Here is a 24,782-nt window from a genome sequence, read left to right as displayed (position 1 = left end):
TTAAGTTATAATCAAAATGCACAAATGATCTAAAACCGATAAAATTTTAAAATCTGAAGTAACTTTTTCCCTTTCTGTTCTTCAACATTTTGAGAAAATTTATAGAGACCGGAGTGTGCCTTCGAATTAAGATAATAGAATTTTAACTTAGAAAAAACTTTCGGTACAAGAAAACGCAGAGTCAATGTCATGGGCCTATGATGCGGACGCTTAAAAAGAAAAGAAAGGTAAACCAACGAATATTCTGTAATGCTCCAGCCCATTGTGCTCTTCAACAGGTTTCTATTCCATGTCCAGTTTTTCATTTGAAAAAGGTCCCGCAAAATGAAAAGTTGTGCATCTAAAAAGTCCAATCGACTTATAAAAATATAAAAAGTTGAGTCGTTAAGTTCCGTATTTGAGGCGTCAAAGTTATCCGAAGAGACATGTCTATTAAGGCATATGGGGTTATAATCCATGTCATGTGTAAGAATAGTCACGATATGTTCTGAAATTGTTACTTCAAAAAGATAATTTAAGCTGATTTAGATAAAGAAATTATCTCAACTCATCTAATTTTATTCTATATAATCATTATAATTTTTCCAAACTTTCAAACAAAATAAAATAAAGATTTCAAAATTTTTAAATATCAAAACAAAAGTAATATTATAATAATATTTTATTCAACTTTCATCTCAACTCACTATTCAAACCAGACCTTAAATTTATGGGAAAGATAAATTAATGAGAAATGCTGATTAATGGCCACTTAAATTATTAGCATAGCTATTGATGTAACAAAATATGAAAAATGAAAAATTCGTTAGCGAAACCTTTAGGGCCAGTTTAGATTTAGAAATGAGATAAGATGATTTTAGATAAAAGATAAAAGTTAAAAAAATATATTGTTAGAATATTATTTTTTAATATTATTATTATTTTAGAATTTGAAAATTTTGAATTAAGATTTGAAAAAGTTGAATTGTTTATTATATTTTGTTTGAAAATTTTAAAAAATTATGATAATGAAATGAGATGAAATACTTTCTAAATCTAAATGGACATTAAAATTTGTGAAGCATTGTTTGTTCCTGTCTGGTTGACTATTGACCCATTCATTCTACACGACAATCTGCAACCGGCACAAAGAGAAAGGTCCAAAATTCTAACAGAAGTGCTTTCATGGATGAGTCTCCCTAGGGCCTAGCCTATTGGTCAACATAATCAGAGTTGAGAAGTAGCAAAAAAAAAAAAAAAAAGAGAAATCCAAGTATTAATAAGTAATACCATGATTTTCTTCAGACGCTTAACATGCTACTGCTCGTGGCTCAGTCAATCCCTGTTCAATAAGATTTGAGAGGGCTGGCGATCGGTCAGAAAACTAAAAGACAATAGTTGTTCAATAAAAGACTGTACCGCACGGCAAGTTTTTATCTTTAACAAGTCCACACGGCAAAATTGTTAAGAATTGGATTAGCCATAAACCGGCTTAAGACTCCCAACCAGCTTCAGCTGCATGGATTGCATCTTCGCCTTCGGCCTGCCTTTGAAGAAGCAGCTATATCCCAGCCACTGATAACCGCTTGGCTCTTTGTTCGACCAGAAACGGAGAAAGAACTTTTTTCCTCTCTTGGTTATAGATAATCTTGACAAAATGAATTTTAATTGGATGCACACATTCATATACTTCATCAACTAAAAGAGCTAATAAGAGTTTATTCTATGCCATGTTGCAGTTAATGATAAAAGATAATTTGTGCTCATCCAAAGAAGCTACAACTTGAGAACAATGAAGTCCATATGAAAGAAATAGTAGAAAGAGAGAGAAAAAAAAAACATTGAACATTGAGTTCATTTTACTAATCCTAGATCTGTGGCCTTGACTGAACTACATGTAAGACCCCATCTTTTACTACCCCTTCAATGTCCTGGGGACAACCATACAGACCTTCTATGATTTTTCCAGCCTCTGCAATTTTCGAGAATAGTGAGTTTTGAAAAGCTTTATCCATTATCAACCGATCGTTGGAGTAGTCTAACACGACTTTCTCCACTTTATCCATGACTACACTGCAATAAGTTCATAGACGCATTAGATGGCGGCACTATTCCAGGAAGAATATGAGAAGAAAGAATAGTTTCAACACCCAAAATAAGCAAGTCTATTTATGTGTTTAGCAAGTGGTTACATTCTAATGCTAAATACAGCCAATCCAAGACTAAAGGATATTAAAAAGTTCTCATCTCGTTGCTAATGTACTTTGAAATTAAAATGCACCTCTGACCTGTCATAAAGCCCAGCACCTGCATATCCTTCCAGGTCCTCACCATTTGAGTCTGATCTGAATATTATAGACTGCTTACAATATAACCCTATTAACTTGCTTGGGTATCCGATTACCTGAAAGTCAGATTTAAATCAGATACATCATATATTCTCCCTTTTCTCTCTCTCTCTCTCTCACTCTCTCTCTCTCTCTATATATATATATTTGGTGGCTTGCAGTGATTGAAATGAAAGTTAACTGATCTGAAATGTTTCACAGGGCAAATGGAGCATATATTAAGATAAATTAAGGGGAAGTTGGCCTTACAACATGAGACATTAGACTAGTCTTTTTGGTAATGAAGCTCATGGCACGTCCAGGATACGCACCCACCAAAGTCTCTCCCAAGCCCTTCACAAGCTGTTCATGTCACAAGTTAAAATGCATGGCATTTGACTGGTTTAAGATCCAAAAACAAGGGTTACCTCAGTATATATCTCTGAGGTGTCCCCTGATAAGGGATTCTTCGTGTGAGTCACAAAAGCATATTGGCCACATATAACTTCTTGAACCAACACAGCCATGCAAAGATTGTCATGGTTCAAGTTTGCTTTCTTGCAACTAATAAAAGCTCTTTCGTTCCATCTGGAAGCCCAAACCTACAAAGATGAGGAGAAAAAAAAGCTGTTCATATGAAATATGTTTCATGTCAATACTTCTAGTGCAACTGAAAAATGCTAATCTTGCATAAGGTCAACTTATCTAAAAAGTATTTTGCATATTAGTATTTGCTCATTTTATGCAAGAATCTTGCAATTTCTGCTTTAACAGAGGTAGCAGTCCATTGCTAGCAACTGCAAAAGTCAAATTTCTCCTGTTTGGTGCTTTAAAAAATTAGATTGTACTCGTGCTGTTAAAAAATATCATCACTTGTGGGCTGTGCTGTACTCACTAATATAGCAACTACATAAATTTATTCAAGATGACGAGAAGCTCCTTTAGTAACATAATGAATCTATAACTTTTATATTAAGTAATGGATCTATTAATTTTCGGGCTTGAATACCTGCCATCTTTCTGACTGCACCAACCTTATTCACCTCATTTGATGCAAGTCCTTAAAAGGTTACTTCACCAAAATACAATCCCATTGAATGCAGCTTCCCAAAAGCAAAAATATATTTCTAATTAAAGACAACTAGGTTATGTGCATTGGCTGCCTTCAACATTCACAAATGAGAGGATTGAACCTATGCTATTCACTAGAGCTTCCCATGTCTTTACACATCAATGAGGATTCAGTCATTGACAGAAAACTCTCAAGAAAATCTCGGCCTCAATTGTTTGGCAGGACTAAGGCATTATTGTTAATACATCATTTTTTTTTTCAAACCTATGATTCAAACACAAAGTACAAACAAATTAACTTTGAGCATCTAATTGGTCCTGCTGGTTCTTTGAGAATTTCTGTGAATAACTCTGAATGCTTCCATTGGATTTGCCAAAACACTCTCACAGACACTCACCAGCACACACATAGGTGGGCCCAGTTTCATACATAAAGTTTCAAACCCACAATATACCAAGACCAAGTTCTTATTTGGTACATACTCCTGTGCATGTCTTGAAAACCATTTTTTTTTTTTTAAGATCTCAATGGTTAGCTGATCCATGAATCTTATATTCTTTCTAAAAGATGCTAGAAATGACCTCTAATTTGGATTTATACTCTCAATCGTTGCTCAATGCGAAAGCATTGGAATAAATGGAATCCAACAGTAGGGTGGAATATATGGATCCACCTTAAAGGCATTTCAAGAGATTGAAATTTATGATTTTAAGATACAGAAATCTAGGAGTCATACACTCAATTTTCCTTTTCAAAGGAACAAATTTCTGTACTTTAGATACCACTAAATGAAAATCAAAGAATCATATACTTCACTTTTCTTTAGTTGTGCTTGGAGTGAGTGTTGTTCCACTAGGGCATGCGGGTAGCATGGGTAGAGTTGGTGGGAAATTATCAGAAAAGGATCTAGGTGTTTTCCATTTGTACTACGCTTGAGCTGGGTCATGACTCATGGCTCTATAATTAGATTCTGGCATAACTTATCTTTAAAATTGAAAAAAATAAAGATAAAGGAAAATATTTTGGCATAACTTATGGTATGGAGACAGGACCCTCAATAAAACTTTCTTATAGGTGTACAGTTTTGCTAGGGCTGTGCAAAACTTTCAAACTTCGACTCTGCTCCAATCAGAGACAAAATCTGTTGGAATCGGAGTGGGAAATTAAAAGAATTTTGGAGTCTGAGTACAAATTGGACTTCGCCTAAACTCTGACCCCAATTCTGATTGTCATTGAAAAATTATTTAATCACAACTTATTAAAAAAACTTATTTAACTACATAATTTGACTAAAAGGCACCGTTGTTGTAATCAAAAGCTTAAACAGTGCAACTGCTTAGTGTGCTTTTCTGAACGCTTTTATGATATCCTGAGGTCGCGAGTTCGAGCCTATATACTTCAATTTTTTAGTCGTTTAAACCAACATTAAACAACACTGTTTTGTGACGTGATAGATATTTATCTCTCTCTCTCAAACGGCAACATTTTGCAATCCTTTTTGGCAATCGCTCGGTGCATTCCCTCACTTGACTTCTCTCTCTCTTAGTCTCAGCCTCTCTCTCTCTCTCTCTCTCACACACACACACACACACACACACCCCACACAACATTTTTGGGTTCCTGATTAAGAGCCACAGATGTTTGGGTTTCTGATTTAGATTTCTCTATTTTTGGCCACTGTAGTATACTGAATATTTTTTTGGCTAGTAATCAAAAATTTTATTTAAATGCAAAAGGCACAGCCCAGTATTCAGCAAGTATGCAAACTGATTTTTTTTTTTTTTGTTGTTGCATGAAACATAAGAGTGAACAAGCCAGAAACCTCCGAGAGTGGAAAATAGAATATAGGAGAATAAAATTGTCAAATGTGTGATTGCTTATCATTTGTATCTAATAATTTGATACATAATACTAAAAGTAAATAAGCCAATAGATCAGTAAAAATTGCACGAATGGTTTTGACTACGGACAACTTGAGAAAGAGAGGACTCATCGTGATGGAGTGGTGCTATTTGTGTAAAAAGCATGGAGAATCCGTGGATCACTTACTTTTGCATTGCAAGGTGACAAGGGGGTTGTGGAATGCGATCTTTAGAAGAGTGGATGTTGCTTGGGTGATGCCACTGAGAGTAGTGGATTTATTGGCCTGTTGGAAGGAAATTCAAGGCTAGTGGCAGTAGTGTGGAAGATGATCCCGTTGTGTATCATGTAGTGTATATGGTAGGAAAGAAATGAGCGATGCTTTGAAGATAGGGAGCGCACAATGGCAGAGCTTCAAAATTTTTTTATGCACACTTTAATGCTTGGGTCTTCAGCCATTGTCCTTGATGGAAACAATACTCATGACTTTTTGTCTTTAATTTAGAATGTATTTAGGTGTTCTTTTGTATACTTCCTGTGTACATGGGCTATACCTATTTTATTCATATCAATATAATTTACTTCTTACGTATAAAAAAAAAATAAAAATTGCACGAATGGTAAATTGTGATCCAAATATGATGAGAACAATCTAAAGCACTCTGATTGCGCCTTTTAATAAAAATCTGATTACTTATAGAAAAAGAATTTCCTGAACACATACCTTCTTTATTGCTTGCCAGGCATGATTCCACCTCTCCTCACCTTCATCACCGGGCCAAGGCATTCTTGAACTTCTCATCTTACTCTTAAGTTCATGAATCTACCAAAATTTTGTTTGGGGGGGGGGGGGGGGGGGGGGGGGACATAGAGAAGGTTAGAACTAGAGTGAATCTGCTTTCTCTATACAAACACTGATATGCATTTTCTTTTTAAAGGAAGCAAGCCTAAAATAGTCGTAAATTCCACACATTTATATAGAGGTTGAAATGGATGCCTTTGCCCGGGAGACAGCTATAATTTTTGTTTGAGGGTAATCAAGAAGTTTTATTCATACGAAAAAAGGAATAGCCTAAATACACAGGACGCATACACGAGGAATAAATAGCTAAATATTACAATCATGCACATTTAACCCATTAAAACCAATGACCCCTGCCCATAAGAACAAAGTTTAAAATAGAAAACTTTCAGCTCATCCAGTGTCCTCTCACTATCCTCGAAGCTTCTATAGTTTCTCTCCCTCTAGAGTCCATATGCACCAACACATAGGGAACAATGCTACATTTTGTTTCAAATATATCATAGCCCCTATGATGAAGTTTCGTTATCTTTTATCTAATCAATAATGGTATCCAAAAATGTGCATCCATTAGAATTTGCAAGAAGACATCAAAGAGTACGAAAGCCAACAAGTTATAATAACAGTTGTTAAGCATCTGTAGTACTGTCAACGCTATATTTGATTTACAATATAATTACCAAAGCCATAGGAGCATTCATTTGTAGAACAGATTCCTGTATGCCTTGAAGTTTTGAAAGGTCACCACCTCTTACAGACTTCATGAAATGAGAAATCTTGTTTGCTATGTCCTGCAAGTATACAAGCAAACAATAATTTTTAATGGATACCAAATACAAAAATGCATCTCAATGAAAGGATTTATTTTTAAGACAATCAAATCTATAACCAGAATCCAAACAGCAGTAGGATTTTTGGAAAAGTAAATGATACCTTATTGACATATTCGGACAGAACAGTCTCGAAGGCACCAAATGGTAGGGCAACTGACATTGGAATCTTAACCCATGATGGCACCCTTTCTCCTAAAAACTTAATATTGCAAGATTTTGAACCAACCTATGCAATAGAATATTATCAAAACCGCATAATTATTTGATATTCTTTTACTTCTTTACCTTTCCAATAGAACCAACAAAATTAATGCACCACAATTTACTTCTTAGTTCACTAATCTGAGTAAGATTAGAGAGATATTAGTGAAATGCTTCACTTTCAATTAGAAATATTAACAACATTAGTCAACTGTTGCAAGAAAAGTAACAAACAAAGTGATGGAAGTATATAAAAGTTCAAAAAGCACTTCTTTCCTATGCTCCTGCAATATCAGTCACGAAAACTTGAAGTGAAGCCTACTTATCTGAAAAATATCAACTAACAACATAATTACTCGTTTAATTTATCCAGTAGGCCATGCAAATATACAACGGGCCTACAGAGAAAGAGATGACAGATGGACAAAACAATTCTCAAAATATAAAGCAGATATTTCACATGCTTACCATCTCACTACTGAACTCCTCGACTGAAACAGCATATTTACCATAGAAGGTCTTTTTTTTAAGGGCAACTCCTCGAGGGATGGAAGAAGAAACAAAGGAATTTTGAGATACGTTGAAGCTACTGATGTCACTGCAAGTATACAAGAAACAGTGCATTTGGAAGGTCAAGAGGCACACGAAAATGTATTAATCCAGCAAATACATGAGCAGCTCACCTGGTAACTAAATTCGTCGACTTCAGATGTATTGATATTGCTTTGCCTTCCTTCAACTTGAGATCCCTATAAATATTCTGATCGAAGCATGAAGCAAAACATACCTGTTGCATGCAATTCTAATTAGCTTCCACAACAGGGCTTCCTGCAGGAATGCACTTAACCTTTGCACCTCATAACAAATGAAAGCATTTACAGTTTCATTATTTGGGAATCTACTTTTTCTACATGTGATTATTTGGGAATTTACAAAAAGAAATGTGGCAAGTGATGAAAAAGTTGCGTGCCTTTGCATTTCTTGCTCTGATAGCGACATGGGACAAAACATCTGGCATGTCAAGTGTTAGCACAGCTACAATCCCATCTGCAATCTCCTCATCTCCAGTTACTCTGTTTGCAAGTATAATGCTTGGTTTTCTATAAATTCTTCTCTGAGTAGCAACCAACTCATCAACCGAAACTATAAAACCACATACTTCCACAGGGCTGATGACCTGCCAACTGTAAACACAAACTTTAGCACGTTATTTAAGCTCAAGCCCTATGTAAATATAATTAACACAGATGGAACCTATACCAAAATTTGAAGATAAACATTTTGCAGCCAAGACTGAAAACCAGGTTTTATTCAGCATAAAATGGGTGATTTTAAGTTGTATTATTACCAGTCCAAATTTGCAACTTTTCTAAGAATAGGACCGAAACGGTTAATGAGAGAAGACAGAATAGAAGCTGATCCTGCCCTTATTAACTCCTCCGTAAATATATCAATCTGTTGACAGAACAATAATTAAAGTGAACGGAAAATGTCTAATAGAAGGCATGAAACAGAAACCTCAAGTGGGATAGCATACCGCCCATTTTTCAACGCCAAGCAAATTACCGAGATAATCTGCACTAGGCTGGATCTTTTTCTGGTAATGCTGAGACCTTTCAGAAAGTACTAGCTGTACTCTATCAAGGACAGCCTTCGCTTGTAACGCCCACTGACTATTATTAGTGTATAATTCAGAAACACGGTACCAGTCCTTTAAACACAGCATAACACCAAACAACTTCAGAGAAGAGTTCCATTAATCATTGAAACTTTAAAAAATATACAACTGCAGCAAATGATTTCCAGTAGTCGAATATTTAGAGAAGCAAAACCATAAGCTACATCTAATCTATAAAGATTTCATATAGAAAAGCTTAATGGACCGGTGACATGTAAAATAAAGATATATATTTTTGTTGTAAAATAAAGATCTTTTTATATGCATAAAGATATACCTTAGTGCAGTATATAAAGTCTTGATTGTTGACCATTGACAGACATAAATCTTCAAGTACCAAGGAAATGAAGAACATCATCTCCTGTTCATCATCACAAAAAGAAGCATATATTTTTATTCAGGGAAAAAAGGTTATTAACATTAATGTGCACAATAAACATAGATGATGTTGAAATCTGATTACTGGTGGATTTGCAAAGCTTAGATTCTTCAGTCCCCTTTCCATAGTGGTTCTAACAGATGAACTCAAAGCAAGATCAAGGAAAAGTAAATCTTTTGATCTTCCATGAGTGCTGAGCAGAACAGGGCGAAGCTCAATGCGAGATTCCAATAACTTCTGAAAAAAATTCAAACCTTAGATATTCCTTATAACTCAGTCACCATCAAGTTTAAATTTTGTGAGGAAAAAACTGACCTGCATTAGTTGACCAATATTTTCATCACGAATATGTGCTTTGACAAAGTCCAGGCATTCCTAAGATTTGACAACAAAGACGTGAAAGTTATGGAATAGATGTGAATACACATGCAGGCATTCAAATACGAAACGTAGACATGTACACATGAGAACAGTATCTGTCCAAGAAAAATATTATACGCAGAAGTTTGATTTAAAATTTAAAGAGGCAATCACCTGCAACCTTTGTGACAAACCACCAATAGAATCAACTCTGGTAAAATCATGACCCTGAAAGACCAAAATGAACAAAGTGATTCCAATTGATGAGTAACTTAAAATAATTAGAAATAATGGAGCAAATGGAGGACATACTGTCCAAAAACCCATCAAAAAGAACTTACAGCAATTACCTTGACAGAGGTACCCATACAAGTTTCTATAGCAGATTCAAGGTCAACACCTGAGTGAACTGCCTGTGGCATTGGGGATAAAAGTACCCAGAAGTTTACAAACGTGGATAGAAAAAATTCTAGCATAAAAGATAATTAGAAAATTTCCAGCAATATTATTGGCTCAACAAATATCATAAAAGTCATGACCCACATTTAACCATGGAATCTAGTATCTACAACTCACAGTCATTAGCTAGTTCAGCTTGAAAGTTGATTAAGACAAATCATTATTTTCTTATGATAAGTAAAAAGTTAAGACAAATCATTATGTAAGATAAAAAAATGAAGATAAAATGAAATGAAAACAATATCTCTCAACTCAAAATTATTTATAAAGTTGCCCTGCAATATAACTGATGACCATGGGCAAGCTTGCTAGTTGCAATTTACTAAGTACTTATCCTTCTGTGAACATACACCCTAAATAACTATGATTCTACTATTTCTATAATATGATCTTGATCTTCCACTGAAATCAAACCCAGCAACTGACAATTGAAACTCATATAGACAATAACATGAAAATATTAGTTCCCCATCCAAATATTGTTGCGTACCTTTAATGTCCTCAAGTACGCTGTAAGGTCACGGATGAGACCCTCCTTGGCTTCAGTCCTGAAGCGAGGCTCCGACACAATTGGACGATCATAACTTGCAAGCTTCTCTTTGGTGAGACCATTTACATTCAATGTTTGCCAATACATATCAATTCTAAAACCACATTTTATGTAGTTTAAGAGTGCCTATTATGAAAAACAAAAAGAAAATTGACAGTTGGAATCAAGGATCACACTGTGATTAACTATCAGACCAAGGCCAACAAGTTTGGTTCTTAGCTAGTGTTGCCCGTGACGAACTTATGCCAACCACTTTTTGGTAGCTTAGTAATGTACTAATCTTCATCTATTATCAGTTTTGTACAGAATATGGACAAACCAATATGTTTACCTAATTATTCTATAATTTAAAATATCTCTGAAGAACATTCCTTTTTTATTATTATTGGTGGAATATACCTGAAGAATATTCAATCACTTGTCAACTAAATAAAGAAGACTCGCTGGTTGAACCAATGACTCATTGACGTCGTCTACAGACAGTAACGCTGTCTGATCATGTATGAGCTATATAACATATATGTTTTATGAACTATACCTCACAAATTATTACATCATCTGGGCTACTGTTATTGTGCAACTTTTGGTGCCATTCCTCCATCATTCCAGCCTTGCAGTCATTATTTCTCTGATGATGGAAATGCAAAAATTCAATCTCTTTGCAATGCTGATGCAACATAAGCAATTTATGCGGAAAGCACAATGAAACATACCTGAAGCACAAGTATATCATCACGGATCCTCTGCCCAACATCGCCTTGACCTCCACGACCAACACATGCCATTATAAGCCTCACAATTTCCCGATCATTTGGCTGGTTCAAATATATTCTTAGTAGTAAATTGGTAAACTTATCTTGAGCTTCACTGATCTCACTGTGGATACGGAGTATAAATATGATGCAGAAACGAGTTAGTTGCCAAAGAAGTACATATCTTTGGTCAAACATGTTTTCACAACACACTCAAAAGCTGTGTAAAAAACAAACAAGAAGCAAAACTTTGATAATTTGATACAACGTAGTAAATGAGGGAAGGGGCATAAACAGATTGAACATACAACAGCAATAAGTCAACTATGCCATGTCAGGGGCATAATTTGAACTTCATCTACATGCAGTATAAATTTCAAGTCTACCAATTACAGCTTATAATGGATATTGTCATATTACCTTCTAACATTAAGAAGTTAGAGATTAGAGTTCTATTATTAGGAGTAAAATTTAGTTGGGGACAAGAAAAGAAATGAACAAATCTAAACCAAAACAAGTCATCCTTTTTTTCTACATGAAAATAATTCAATCTCTCCTTTTTTTTTTAATAACCGTAAGTGTCCGGGCCAGCTTGTGCGCACCTCGACTAATTCCATGGGGCCCTGAAGTTAACGACCAGATAAAGCTCCAGTGGCCCTAAGGGGACTCGAACTGGTGACCACTGGGGAGCAAACCCAAGGCCGGACCAGCTAAGCTGCCCCTCAGGGTTGAAAATAATTCAATCTTTACTTCAAGAAGGAAACATCTCCTTTCTGGAAATCAACTTGCTTATATTCTTTACTAATCAAGGAGCATAACGGTGGTCCCTAAGTTGTTAGTGCCCCTGGCTTGCTGGGGCCTCTTGATTAAAAGATGTGGAGACCAATAACATGTGGTATCCTTAATCATTAACAAAAAATTAGTTCCATAATAAAATTAGTTTCTTCTTGGTAATTAGAAGAAATGGAACCCAAGGGAAGCCAAAAGCCAATTAGAAAAAAAATATAATGGTACATCATCCTAGAAATAATGACTAGTTCTAATGCAAAGCCTGGTACTTGCAATCCAGACTATAAATTCTGCCCAATTTTTTTTTTTTTTTTTTTTTTATAGGTAATAAATTTTTATTGATAGGCACAACTGCAGTACATGGGAGTATACGGGAGACACACTTCCCAGAGATGAAACAGATACTAAAAATTCATACAAGTTGAGTCCATTAAAGTCTATAAATCCAGTCCAATTCTGCCCAACTAAAATTTCAAAATGTTTAATAAAATGATAGATAGCTCAAGTGCAGGAAAAAATGTCTCTTTTTTTAAAAGAAGACAAGGGAGTCAAGAATAATGCACAAGAATGCTCTCCCTAATAGAATTTAGGGAAGCATGTAACTTTTACCGAGGCTTCACATTGTAATTCTTGTTCCACGTTAGATGCCTGCAAGCCATGAATCTGAACCAGACTAAAATACCAATAAGCCCCAGTTCCTCAGTTTTACAACGCTCGGTCAATTCTGTCGCAATGTTGAACCTGTGTCAGGTAAATTTATGAGCAAGCATAAATTTTGCAAAGAAACCAATGTAAGTGAGATAAGAAAAGTTTTGTTTGCTTTGTCAAAGTGACCTAACCATTGAATTATTATACGTTCCATGCAAAATATGTGCAAGTATGAAGAGAAAGCTAAGAAACAGTACAATAAAAATAACCATCATTTGACATTACTTTATGAAGTCCAAGATTCCTTCATGGAACATTAGGGGGCTAAATAACCGCAATAAGCGCCTCTATGTTAAAAACTTATTTCGCCAATGGAAGGTTGACATTATTTGCTTATAGAAAACAAAATTACAGTTGGTTGACAGGAGAATTATCATAAGCTTATGGAGTTTCCCTTATGAGGGTTGGATTTTCCTTGTGTCGAGTGGGGTTTCCGAAGGTATCATTGTGATGTGGGATGTGATGTGGGACAAGAGGATTGTGGAACTCCTTGAGGAGTGTAATGGGGATTCTTCGGTGGCTTGTCTTTTTAAGAATGTGGATGATGGGTTTCAATGGGCTTTTGCTAGTGTTTACGGGCCTAACTCGGTTGGTAGTAGAAGGCTTTTGTGGGTGAGATTGCTGGAGTGTATACTTGGTGGGATGTGCCATGGTGTATTGAAGGGGATTTCAATGTTACTTGGTTCCCAAGCAAGAGGTCTGGTGAGCATTGACGAAGTCCAGCTATCGAAGAATTTTCTGATTTTATTTTTGAGCTGGAATTATTGGATTTGCCTTTGGCAGGGGCTGCTTTCACTTGGTTCAACAACTGGGTTCAGTCGAGGTTGGACAGATTTCTTGTTTCCCCTTCTTGGGAGGCTCATTATCCGGAGTGCTTCCAAAAGAGAATGCTTAAGGTTTGTTCGGATCACTTTCCTATCATTTTGGATTGTGGTGGTATCCATGCGGGTATTAGGTATTTCAAGTTTGAAAATATGTGGTCAAAAGCTTAAGGTTTTGTGGATATGGTGAGACAATTGTGGTCCTCTTATCATTTTGTTGGTACCCCAAGTTTTATTTTGGCCAATAAGCTTAAAGCTCTAAAGAATGATCTGAAGAAGTGGAATGTGGAAGTTTTTGGGAATATGGGTGTACAAAAACCGCCGTAACCGAGTCAAACTGTAACGCCCCAATGAAAGGCCAAAACCACATGACCTATACTGCAAAATGACTGGTCAATGATACAATTAGAGCTCTATTGGAACCTTATAAAAAGCAAGAACTTTTCCTTCTCAAGTAATGTGAGATTACATTCATCACCTACCCTTATCCTTATCATATGAGGTATCACAATCTTCTCTCCTTAAATTCTCGATGTCTTCGACGGGCCTACACGTTGTAGGCGGTACAGCTTAAGTCCCACATTTCTGGTTGAGGTAGGCTCTGATACCATTTGTAACGTCTCAATGGAAGGCCCAAGCCATATGGCCTATACTTCAAAATGATACAATTGGAGCCCCATTAGAACCTTATAAAGAGTAAGAACTTTTTCTTCCTAAACAATGTGGGATCTCATTCACCACTTACCCTTATCCTTATCATATGGGGTATCACACAAACTGACCACCGGAGTACGAAACCGGCCGAAACCGACAAGGAACCGATTGGCACCGGTGGCATAAATATATCAGAACCAACGTTGGCTAGTTCGGTTCTGGTTTGAACCTGGTTCAACCCGCTGAACTGGCCGATTATATATATATTTTAAATTATACCTATATAAAATGACGACTCGCCGTTTCGACCTAGGGTTTAAACACCCCCTCCCCTCCTTCTTCTCAACTTCGACTTCCCTCAGACTCTATCCCTCTCCAATCTCTCCTTCCAAACTTCCAGCGATGTCCGTCCACCTGAGCCCGTCAGCTGTTCCCCTACCTCTGTCCCTCGCTTGTTAAAAAAAAACCTCACCGTGTGTTAAAAAACCCCCCCACTGTCACCGCCGCACGCCGGTGATTTTCTTTAGGTGGGATTTTGTTCTCACTTGACTCACTGCAATTCTCACGCCAGTCTTGAGGCAGAGTCATTTTATTTTTAATGTATTATGTTTTCATGTGTTTAATTTATCATCATGTCAATTATCAATTTATGTTACATATTATTTTTTGTTTAAATTGTTTTTTGTGTATGTACAAGGATTGAAAAATTTTGAATCAAATTATTGGACTGTGAACAGTAATCTGAGACCTAATTCCCACTGTGAGTGTTCTTGTTAGATCAAATTATTAACTTGTGCGCTGATTTAATATTGTGTTGACAATTGTGTTGTAAAATTGTTTTGATTCTTGAAATAAATTGTTTAAAAAGTTGTTTAAAGATGAGGGAATGAGGATTTCATTGACTACCGATACATGGACATCAGTACAAAGTCTTAATTATGTGCCTAATTGCACATTTTGTTGATAGTGATTGAAAATTGCAAAAAAAAAAAAAATCATTAATTTTTGTTTAATCCCTAATCATCGAGGGGATACTATTGAGAGATATATTGAATTGTGTCTCTTTGATTGGGGCATTAATAAGATATTTACTGTTACTGTTGATAATGTTAGCTCAAATGATACTATAATTTCATATTTAAAGCATTTTTTGACGGAGAATGTGTTAGGGGGAAAGTATATGCACATGAGATGTTGTGCTCATATTTTGAACCATGTTGTGAATGAGAGTCTAAAGGAAAGTAATGACGCCATCACAATGGTTAGAAATGAGGTTAGATATGTGCGTTATTCCCTAGCAAGATTAGACAAGTTTAAGAAATGTGCAGAGAAAGAAAAAATTGATTGTAAAAATGTTGTCTCTTGATGTGCAAATCCGATGGAATTCAACTTATATGATGTTGGAGGCAGCTGAAAATTTTGAGAAGACTTTTAGGCAGATGGAGAGTGAGGATTTCAATTTTCTCTCTTACTTTAATGATGGACACATGGGGCCTCCTAGAGCTGAAGAGTGGGAGACAGTACAAGTTTTTGATAAATTTTTTAAGATATTTTATGATGCCACTTGTTGATTTTCTGAGTCTTTATATATCACGACAAACACCAGTTTTTTGGAGATTTGTATGCTCCAAAAAAAGTTGGTTCGGGTTGTTTGATGAACATGGTCATAAGTATGAGAATGAAATATGATAAGTATTGAGGTTCATTAGATAGGATGAACTTGTTGATTGCAGTTGTGCTTGATCCATATAGTAAGTTAGGGCTTCTTACTTTCCACTTGAAAAAATTCATGATGAGACTCAGGCTAAAGAGTTGGTTTCGAGTGTGAGATAGTTATTTGCAGACTTGTACGCGAAGTATAATGCCACGTTCAGTTCTACCTCGACTAGCCAAGATCATCCACTCCCTCCGACATCTACAACCACAAAAGATGGTGAAGACAATCATCAGTCACAATTGTTTTATGAGTGGTTGCCAGCATCTTCCGCCACTAGATCTATAGTTGCCAAAACAGAGGTGGACCAGAATTTATCAGATGGTTGTGAGGCACTTGGCCCATCTTTTGACTTGTTGATTTGGTGGAGAATTAATGAGCCTAACTATCCAATACTTGCGATGATTGCACGAGACTTGTTAGTCATGCATGTTTCCACGGTTGCATCAGAATCAGCATTTAGTACGGGAGTTCGTGTACTTGATCATTTTCAGAGTTCGTTAGTTCCGAGAACCGTTGCTGCACTTATTTGTACTCAAAATTGATTGCGACATCTGTCAACGACAACTGATATTCAAGAGTCCATAGATAATGTGGAGAGCTTTGTGGTAGAATCTAGTAATTTTTTCTCATTCAATATTCATTTACTTTTATAAATTAATTTAATTTATTTTTCATTATCCAGATTTATTAATATTTGATGTTTTAATCTTATTAATGTTTCTATATAGAGTTGGGGCACAATCATGCATCACAACTACTAAAGATTGCTTGGGAATCTATTTGGATGTTGAAGATTTAGCACAATTTTATTCAAGAATAATTGTTACTTACTTGCTTAAGATAATTTGTTTTGGTTTGTAATGTATATTAAACATCTAGTGGAGTTTATTTATTTATTTTTAGTTATCTAGTAATTAGTATATACTTAGTAGTTACTAGTTAGTAATGGTATAAATGACATTAAAATTAAAATGAAATTGAATACTTAAAATGAATTTTAAAAATTCAGCAAAAAAAAGGCCCAAAATGTTAATGATATTGAATAATGAATTGAGCAAAAAAAAAGTCCCAAAAAGATGTTGAATTAGGTAAAAACAAAGGCACAAAAAGACTGGCCCAAATCAACCTGAACCGACAAACCAATCATGAACCGGTCCGGCCAGTTCCACCCCCTTCATCGGTCGGTTTCGGCCGGTTTTTCTCCCCTAAAAACAATGGTCGGTTGGTTTCGGTTTCAGATCAAAACCGAACCGACCGTGTCGGTTTTCACCCCTACCCCAAATGTCGATTGTTGAAGGAAGTGTCTCTCTGAGGAGTTGCTTCGGTTGGAGGGGAGGGGAGGGTCAAGATTGGGGTTTTATCGAAAAGGTGATTTTGTTGGGAGGAGATTTTGTGGAGGTAGAAATCTCGAGCTTTGTGGCTAAATGAAGGTGATCAATGTATAAAGTACTTTCATCGGGTTGCCAATTCTCATCATAGGTACAATGCAATTAAGTTACTTCATTCTGATGATCGTGTTATTGAAGATCAAGTTGATATTAAGAACCATGTGGTTCATTATTATGAAACACTTCTATCATAACAGCACTCATGGAGGCCAAAACTTGGTGGGCTGGCTTTTGACTCGATTGATATTCCGAGTGCAAATTGGTTGGAGAGTCAGTTTGAGAAGGATGAGGTGCATCTTGTGGTCAAAGGGATGACAAGGGACAAAGCCCCAGAGCTAGATGGATTCTCTATGGCATTCTTTCAATAGTGTTGGGATGTTGTAAAGGGAGATATTATGAGTGTTTTCATGAGTTCTTTGCCTATAAAAAGGTTGAGAAATGTCTTAATACAACTTTTCTTGCTTTTATTCCTAAAAAGGTGGGGGCAACGGATGTTAAGGATTTTTGTCTTATTAGCCTTATTAATGGGGTGTACAAGATTATCTTTAGAGTTCTTGCTAACCATAAAAGTAGGGTCATGGAGAAGATTATCTCGAAACCCCAAAATGCTTTTGTTAAGGGGTGTTAAGTCCTTGATTCAATTCTTATTGCAAATGAATGTTTGGAGAAAAGATTGAGCATGGGAGTGCCAGGCATTTTATGTAAACTGGATATGGAAAAAGCTTTTGATCACGTGAATTGGGATTTTATCTTCTATTTACTTGAGAGATGTAGTTTTGGGGAGAGATGACATTTGTGGACAAAAAATTGTTTAACTACGGTTTAGTTCTCTGTTTTGGTTAATGGTACCCCTGCTTGTTTTTTTAACAGTTCACAAGCCTTGAGACAAGAGACCCAGTCTCTCCTTTTCTTTTCGTGATTGTTATAGATGCACTTAGTCGTATGTTGGAAGCTACGGTTGGTGCTGGTTTTCTATTGGGCTTCTCGGTGGGAAGCATTAACAATGGCTTCATTAATGTGTCCCATTTTCTTTTTGCAAGATGACACTTCATTATTGTGACATGGACCCGGGTCACATTTAGACGATGAAGGCTCTATTGATATGCTTTGAAGTTGTTTCCGGTCTTAAAAGTGAACCTTGGGAAATTCGAGATGGTGCCAGTGGGTGATGTTAGGAATATTAACAGGTTGGCACGCATTCTGGGTTGTAAGGTTGCTTCATTGCCAATGAAATACTTGGGCCTTCCTCTTGGGCTAAGGCCATATGGGATGGGGTTGTGGAAAAAATTGAGAGTAGATTGGTTGGATGGAAAATGTTGTACCTGTCTAGAGGGGGAAGAACAACTCTTATTAAGAGCACACTTTCTAACTTTCCCTCATATTTTTTTTAACTTACTTCTCCACATGTCAGTTATTGATATGTTAAAAATTATGAAATTTGAATTTCAAAAGAAAACTAACAAAATGAGTCTTGTAAGTAAGAGTGTAAGTAAAATTGTAAGTACATGTAGCACCACTCTTTTTTTATCTCTTTTTCCTTTGCCAGCAAGTGTGGCTAATCATATTGAGTAGATTTTTTGGGCCTTCTTGAGGGGTGGAAGTGGTGAGGAGACTAGGTTCCATCTAGTCTAGAGGAGGGTTAGGAATTCATAATCTGAGAACCTTTAACAAGGCACTTTTTGAAAAATGGTTATGGAGGTATCATCCAAAAATGGGGTCTTTTTGGAAGACTATTATAGATTTGAAATATGGGAGTTTGCACGGGGATTGGTGTTCAAATGGAGTGAGAAATGTGCATGGTGTTGGTTTGTGGAAGCATATTAGAAATGGATGAGAGGATTTTACTCTGTTTATTAAATTTGAGGTTGGTTATGGTGTGAGGATAAACTTCTGGCATGACTTATGGTGTAGTGATTCAGCCCTAAAGACCACATTCCCTCTCTTTTTAGATTAACTCTTAATAAGGTAGCTTTGGTGTCTGAGTTGCTGGATTGTTCTTGTGGGTTCCTTTGTGGAATGTTTATTTCAATAGAGCTGCTCATGATTGGGAAATTGGATCTATCTCTGATTTTTACAGCTTATTGTATTCTTTGCAATTTGTTAATTATCAGGCGGACAAGATGCTGTGGATGAAGACTGGGAATCGGAAGTTTTCTGTACGATCATTGTATAAGGCTTTGTCAAGCCAAAATCATACTTTGTTCCCTTGGAAGCCTATTTGGAAAAGTAAGGTGCCGCCTAAGGTTGCCTTCTTTGGGTGGACGGCATCTCTTGGGAAAAATTTTGGCATTGGATGCTTGAGAAAAAGGAGTGTTGTTGTCATGAAATGGTGTTATATGTGAAGTGTGGTGAAACGGTAGACCATCTTTTGCTTCATTGTGAGGTGGCAAGAGTTATGAGAGGAAATCTTTTATAGAACGGGCATTGCTTGGTTAATTGCTTGGGTAATGCCCAAGAGGGTGGTTTATTAATTTGCTTGTTGGCAAAAATGTAGGACCATTGAGGATGTATGGAGGATGATTCCTCTATGTATCATATGGTACTTATGGATTAAAAGGAATTGTCAAAGTTTTGAAAACAAGGAGCATTTTTTGGACGAGCTAAGAAGTTTCTTCTTCCATACTTTATTTCTTTGGGCATCCTCTTGCGTACTTAATGGAGCTTGCTTCAATGCTTTATTGTATCTCTTTCTAGCTCTTTTTTATGTAACTAGGTGTATGCTATTTGTATACCTCCTGTTTACTTGGGCTATACCTATTTACAACTATTAATAAATTGTTGTCTCACTTATCGAAAAAAAAATAACCATAAAACTCAATGTGCAAATAAATATACTCAAATTCATTCTAAGACCTTAGTTTCACATTTTAACCTGTGCATCAATGACCTCTCAGCCTCTTTTTCTCTTCTACATATTTCATCAAGTAACCATTTGACAATTCCTTCCCCATCCCGATTGCCATAGACCTGCAATAAAGGTATTTCAGTTTCAAATACTTTTTTTTATCAGTAAATGGAATTTTATTAAAATTAGGCGATATTTCAGTTTCAAAGACTGTAATGCACAAATTAAAGTTCTATCACTATGTGTGGAAAAAATACAATATGACAGGAGTTCTGTGGTTGTAGATGTGATACAACGGGATATTGTTTTTAATATTTAAGCATTTATTAGATAAGACTTATAATCCAAATACCAGTAAAGAATGTTGAAAAAAAAAAAAGATAGCATACCAAAGAAGTTACTTATAGTAGCATCACTTGTCATTCAAACTTGAAGTTCTCAATGTTATATTTTATTTATTATATAAAACTCAAAGTTAAAAATACATGTAAAGAATAGGGAAAATGGATAAATAGATAGAGCAAATCTTACCAAAATAGTTCGGATCATCATAAAAGGAAGTTATAAAGGGTAGGCGGTTCATTCCACTGACTGGTTGCTTCTCACCAGTTTTATCAATATAATAGAAATAATAAAAACAAAAAATGAACTGGTTCACCTTTTTTTCTGGTGCAACCGCCAATGTGATATAATCGTGACATTTATGGTGTGATCTACTCTATAGAAATGCAGGAAATTCAACTATAACATCAATTCCAAATGAGACAAGCTTGGGCAAGCACCGGTACAGTGAAATCTGAACATATTATATTTATAGCCAGGCATGAATTAAAAAAAAATACGGTATTCTTAGCTACACAAGCTGATTTCATGGACAAGGATGAAGTATCTGTGCATAAATCAATGCAACTATGCCTCAGTGGTGGGGGGAACAAACTTTCTACAGCATAATAGGAAGACTGAAGAATAAGTAATCTCAAAAAGAATGAGAGAAAAATACCTTCCCAATAGGTTTCATTAGTTTCAGGCCCACAAAGAAATTTTCCCCATTATTTTTTATCCAAGACCCTCCATTCCATATTATAAATTGGACGCCCACAAAATTCCTTTGCTGAAAGTTAACGTCTACAACCTATTCTTGGTAAAAGCGCACACAGGGTTGAAAAGAGGAAAGAGTTGTTCAGTGCAATGCATATATAACTAAACAACTAAACAAAACTGACAGAAAGTAAGCACAGAAAAACCATGCAACAATTCTCTGGTATAAATGACCTGAAAGAATGCTTGTCCAGTTGACATCTCTGTAAAATAAGTTTGGCATGCTCCAACAACAAGCTTTGACTTTTCAGGCAGTATCTCTGCTGGAGGGGCCTGTATCAGTAAGAGAAATGAACAAACATGAAGAAATCTTTGTATATATTTGTCTGTCAATTCATCACAACTCATGATACATATATTTTTTTTTTATTGGCACCGGGTGTTCGGGAACAGCGTCCCGACTAATCCCTTACATATATTTTCAAATCAGAGACAAATAACTTACCAACCATTCCCCAGGGACGACTTTGATATGCCCCAATGAAGCACTGCATAACCTTTCATGTTCGTAGCAACCAAAATGTGACAGTCACCACTAACGACTTTTACAAGGACCTGTATAGGCTCAAAAATTCAACAAGTTAAGCAAAATTTCTCCTTTTCAAAGTCATAATAATTCTTGAACTGGCTTATATAAGTTATAATAAACAGTCGAGCAAATCAGGTAAAATTGTGATCTGGTCCATAATGAAATTAACCATTTCCTTCAAGCCTGAAGCCGCCAATTGGGAAGTGGCCACTTTCATGCTTAAAAATAAAATAAAAGAAAAATGAGTCATTTAAAAAAAATACAATAAAACCTCCTTCCTCTTATATAATATGGTAGAGATGGTAGCAATCTTACATTATGATGAACAATTAAGTATAAAAAAATCAGATCGATAGACATCTATGTCCAAATAATGATCATTGGACCAAAACAATAATCATCAATAACAAAATGAATTACATGAATCGGATTTGAATTACTAGCAATTCACATAGGTAGATGTGTATAGAAATCTGGTGTTGGGTATTATATAAACTTCCTCCCACAAGAAAACTAACCACAATTTCATAGTTGCCAACGTGATAACATTGCTGTGAGACCACATTGTCTCCTCCCATAGATTTTTCTACAAGATTCAACAAAGATGATGACAGCAACCTAGTGCTTTTGGCATGTCCCTCCGAGTGCTTTTGCAACCATTGGTCAACATTATGTCTCCTTTGGTAAGAGTGCGGCATATGACTCCTGATTTCTTCTCTATCAGTAGCCATTGATCTAGTATTTGCACTTAGATAACTACTCCGCAACTCATTCAGAGACAAACCCTTCGACAGCTGAATTTGGAGCTCTCCTAAAGCCTCGTCATAATCTTGCTGCATCAGAATTACCAAGTAATCACTCTCATCCAAAAGTACAATAGTTTGATAGAAGCTTTTGACTTCTTTACGATGCGCGGTTATAGAAAAATGGAAATGAGTATTTTCTTACAATTAGTAGTAAACCTAAAAAACACTGGAAACATTGACAATATTGCACCTCACATGTTCCCCAAACTAAGTCTCAAGCAGTATCATGGTTAAAAATAAACGCATAATCTGTCACATGGCCATCGGGAATGATGCATGTATGGAAGAAGGTGGTTAATTAAAGTTGGATAGGACAATAAAACTTTAAGCAAGAGAGTCTAATCAAAGGACATGACAGTGCACAGATAATGGAAAAGATATCGAGGTCTTAAACCATAATAAAGGAGAACAGAAGCACTTTGTGTCAAGATAAAGTTGTTGATGGAATGTACAATAGAATATAATGTTTATGCATGTCTCCGGTACAGGACCTTACTGCCAATTGCAGTGAATAGAACTACCTTTTGTTGTTGCGGTGAGCTTACTGGCCTACCCTTGCTTTCCCAGAGTAAATATGCCTTGCGTTCTATCAGATCCTTCGGTATAGTGGGGTGTGAAAGAGTAGCATCACTCTCAGGTATCTCTATTCGAAAATTCCCATGGTTTAATTTCAACCTATAAAGCATGAGAAAAATTAAAATTGAAGCATCCCTTTGGGGCCCAAATCAGCAAATATGAAACCCCAGAAAAAAAGGAACCAACCATCTATCACGATTGCCATCTTTCAAAACAAATTCAATGGCATGTATATTGGGGTCCCGCAATTCAATGACTAATAAATATATTTCTCCACTCTGCAACTCAAACACCGCAACTATCAAATAGAGGTTAACTATATGCTCCTAGATTGGTCAGACCAATTATAACCAAATTAATTAAAGAAAACAGAAAGCAAAAGAAGGATAAACCTTTGTAAATGGTGTCTGCAATGCGCCTTGCTTGTAAGCCTTTTTCCCAGAAGGATGATCAGCAGGAATGAACCAGTTCCTATGGAGAAAAAAAAATATAAATATTGATTCTAAATGCAATGTGTGAGTGTATTTGTATGTTAAAACAGTATCCAGTTCGCCTTTACATATTTCCACGGTAAATACAACCCCAGTGGAGTATCCAAGTTGTTGTACAGTTCCTAAGTTGAAGTTCAATTCTAACATTGCGTCCACTTGAAGATCCGATCACATCAATCTGCATAAACCAAGCAATAAGATTTAGTAAAAAAAATTCAAAATGTATCTAAATAATTCAAGAATTCATTTGCACAAATGGCAATTACAACCTGAAGTTGCGTTCCTTCTACGAGCTCAAAATGATGAACTCGAGGAACTTGGGTAGAGCTTGTAGGCTTTGAAGATGCCATAGCCGTTTTTCATGTGAGAAAATGAACTGAGTTTTGAAGACCGCACAGAACAGAGAAAAGCCTCCTGTTTATAGGCATCGAGGGTCCGGTCGAGGTAAGGTCGTTGAACGTTGGTAGACTCTTAAAAGGTAGAATCACACATCAAGGTTTCTTTTAATTTGTAAACGATAGGGATACAAACCAAGTCTAATCGTAGCAAAAGATCCAATTTTATAAAAGTGTGTGCCATAAGACTGCCTTCAATTTAGTATAGAATAACCACAGGGCAAAAGATCATTTTCCTTTTCACGATTAACTTAATCGAATGATTGTCCTTTGATCTTTACACAATTACGAAATTCTAAGCACAAAACCCATCAATAATCCTTGATTGATCAATGGGTAATTAAAAAAGGGACAAAATTTAGGGTTTCCAACAAAGGGAACTCGAATAACCAAAAAAAGGAATAACGAAGATTCAGAAAAAGATGGGAAAGAACCGGATGCTTTAGAACTTCGTAAAGAAAAAGGTTCCATATTCCGATTCACTAATTGAGAGAGAATGTCGCACTTGCGAGGACGACAAAAAAAATTGACGCTCCATGTGGATTCTGAAATCACATCGACAGCCAGCCTGCTGCCTGCCATAGGAATCTATGTGAGACAGAAACCAGGAGGATTGTGGAGCGAGCGGCAAAAGAAAACCCTAGATATGAGCAACGGTCGACTCTTCCAATTCTGCGCCTTTTGATAGTGGGAGAATGAATAGATTAAGACGG

General features: G+C 36.1%; 1 protein-coding gene across 1 annotated transcript; it reads right to left on the bottom strand.

Moving 5' to 3' along the window:
• Window positions 1-1,690: 1,690 nt before the first annotated feature.
• On the bottom strand, window positions 1,691-24,782 carry LOC121259644 (alpha-glucan water dikinase 2). Its single transcript, XM_041161298.1, is given in 31 exon segments — window positions 1,691-2,052; window positions 2,268-2,383; window positions 2,577-2,669; window positions 2,735-2,908; window positions 5,963-6,061; window positions 6,721-6,831; window positions 6,974-7,099; window positions 7,543-7,672; window positions 7,758-7,861; window positions 8,045-8,258; window positions 8,423-8,529; window positions 8,612-8,785; window positions 9,030-9,113; window positions 9,216-9,368; window positions 9,447-9,506; window positions 9,666-9,719; window positions 9,842-9,904; window positions 10,441-10,626; window positions 11,039-11,128; window positions 11,214-11,376; window positions 12,651-12,782; window positions 20,202-20,296; window positions 21,175-21,306; window positions 21,447-21,545; window positions 21,714-21,827; window positions 22,320-22,634; window positions 23,129-23,282; window positions 23,370-23,461; window positions 23,576-23,654; window positions 23,743-23,852; window positions 23,944-24,782. Coding segments are annotated over 31 exon segments (3,909 nt in total). The 5' UTR covers window positions 24,025-24,782; the 3' UTR covers window positions 1,691-1,847.

This window comes from Juglans microcarpa x Juglans regia, chromosome 4D (assembly GCF_004785595.1).
Source record: "Juglans microcarpa x Juglans regia isolate MS1-56 chromosome 4D, Jm3101_v1.0, whole genome shotgun sequence".
Classification (NCBI taxonomy): Eukaryota; Viridiplantae; Streptophyta; class Magnoliopsida; order Fagales; family Juglandaceae; genus Juglans; species Juglans microcarpa x Juglans regia.
The sequence above is the reverse complement of the archived record's forward strand: the minus strand, read 5'-3'. Positions and strand labels throughout refer to the sequence as shown.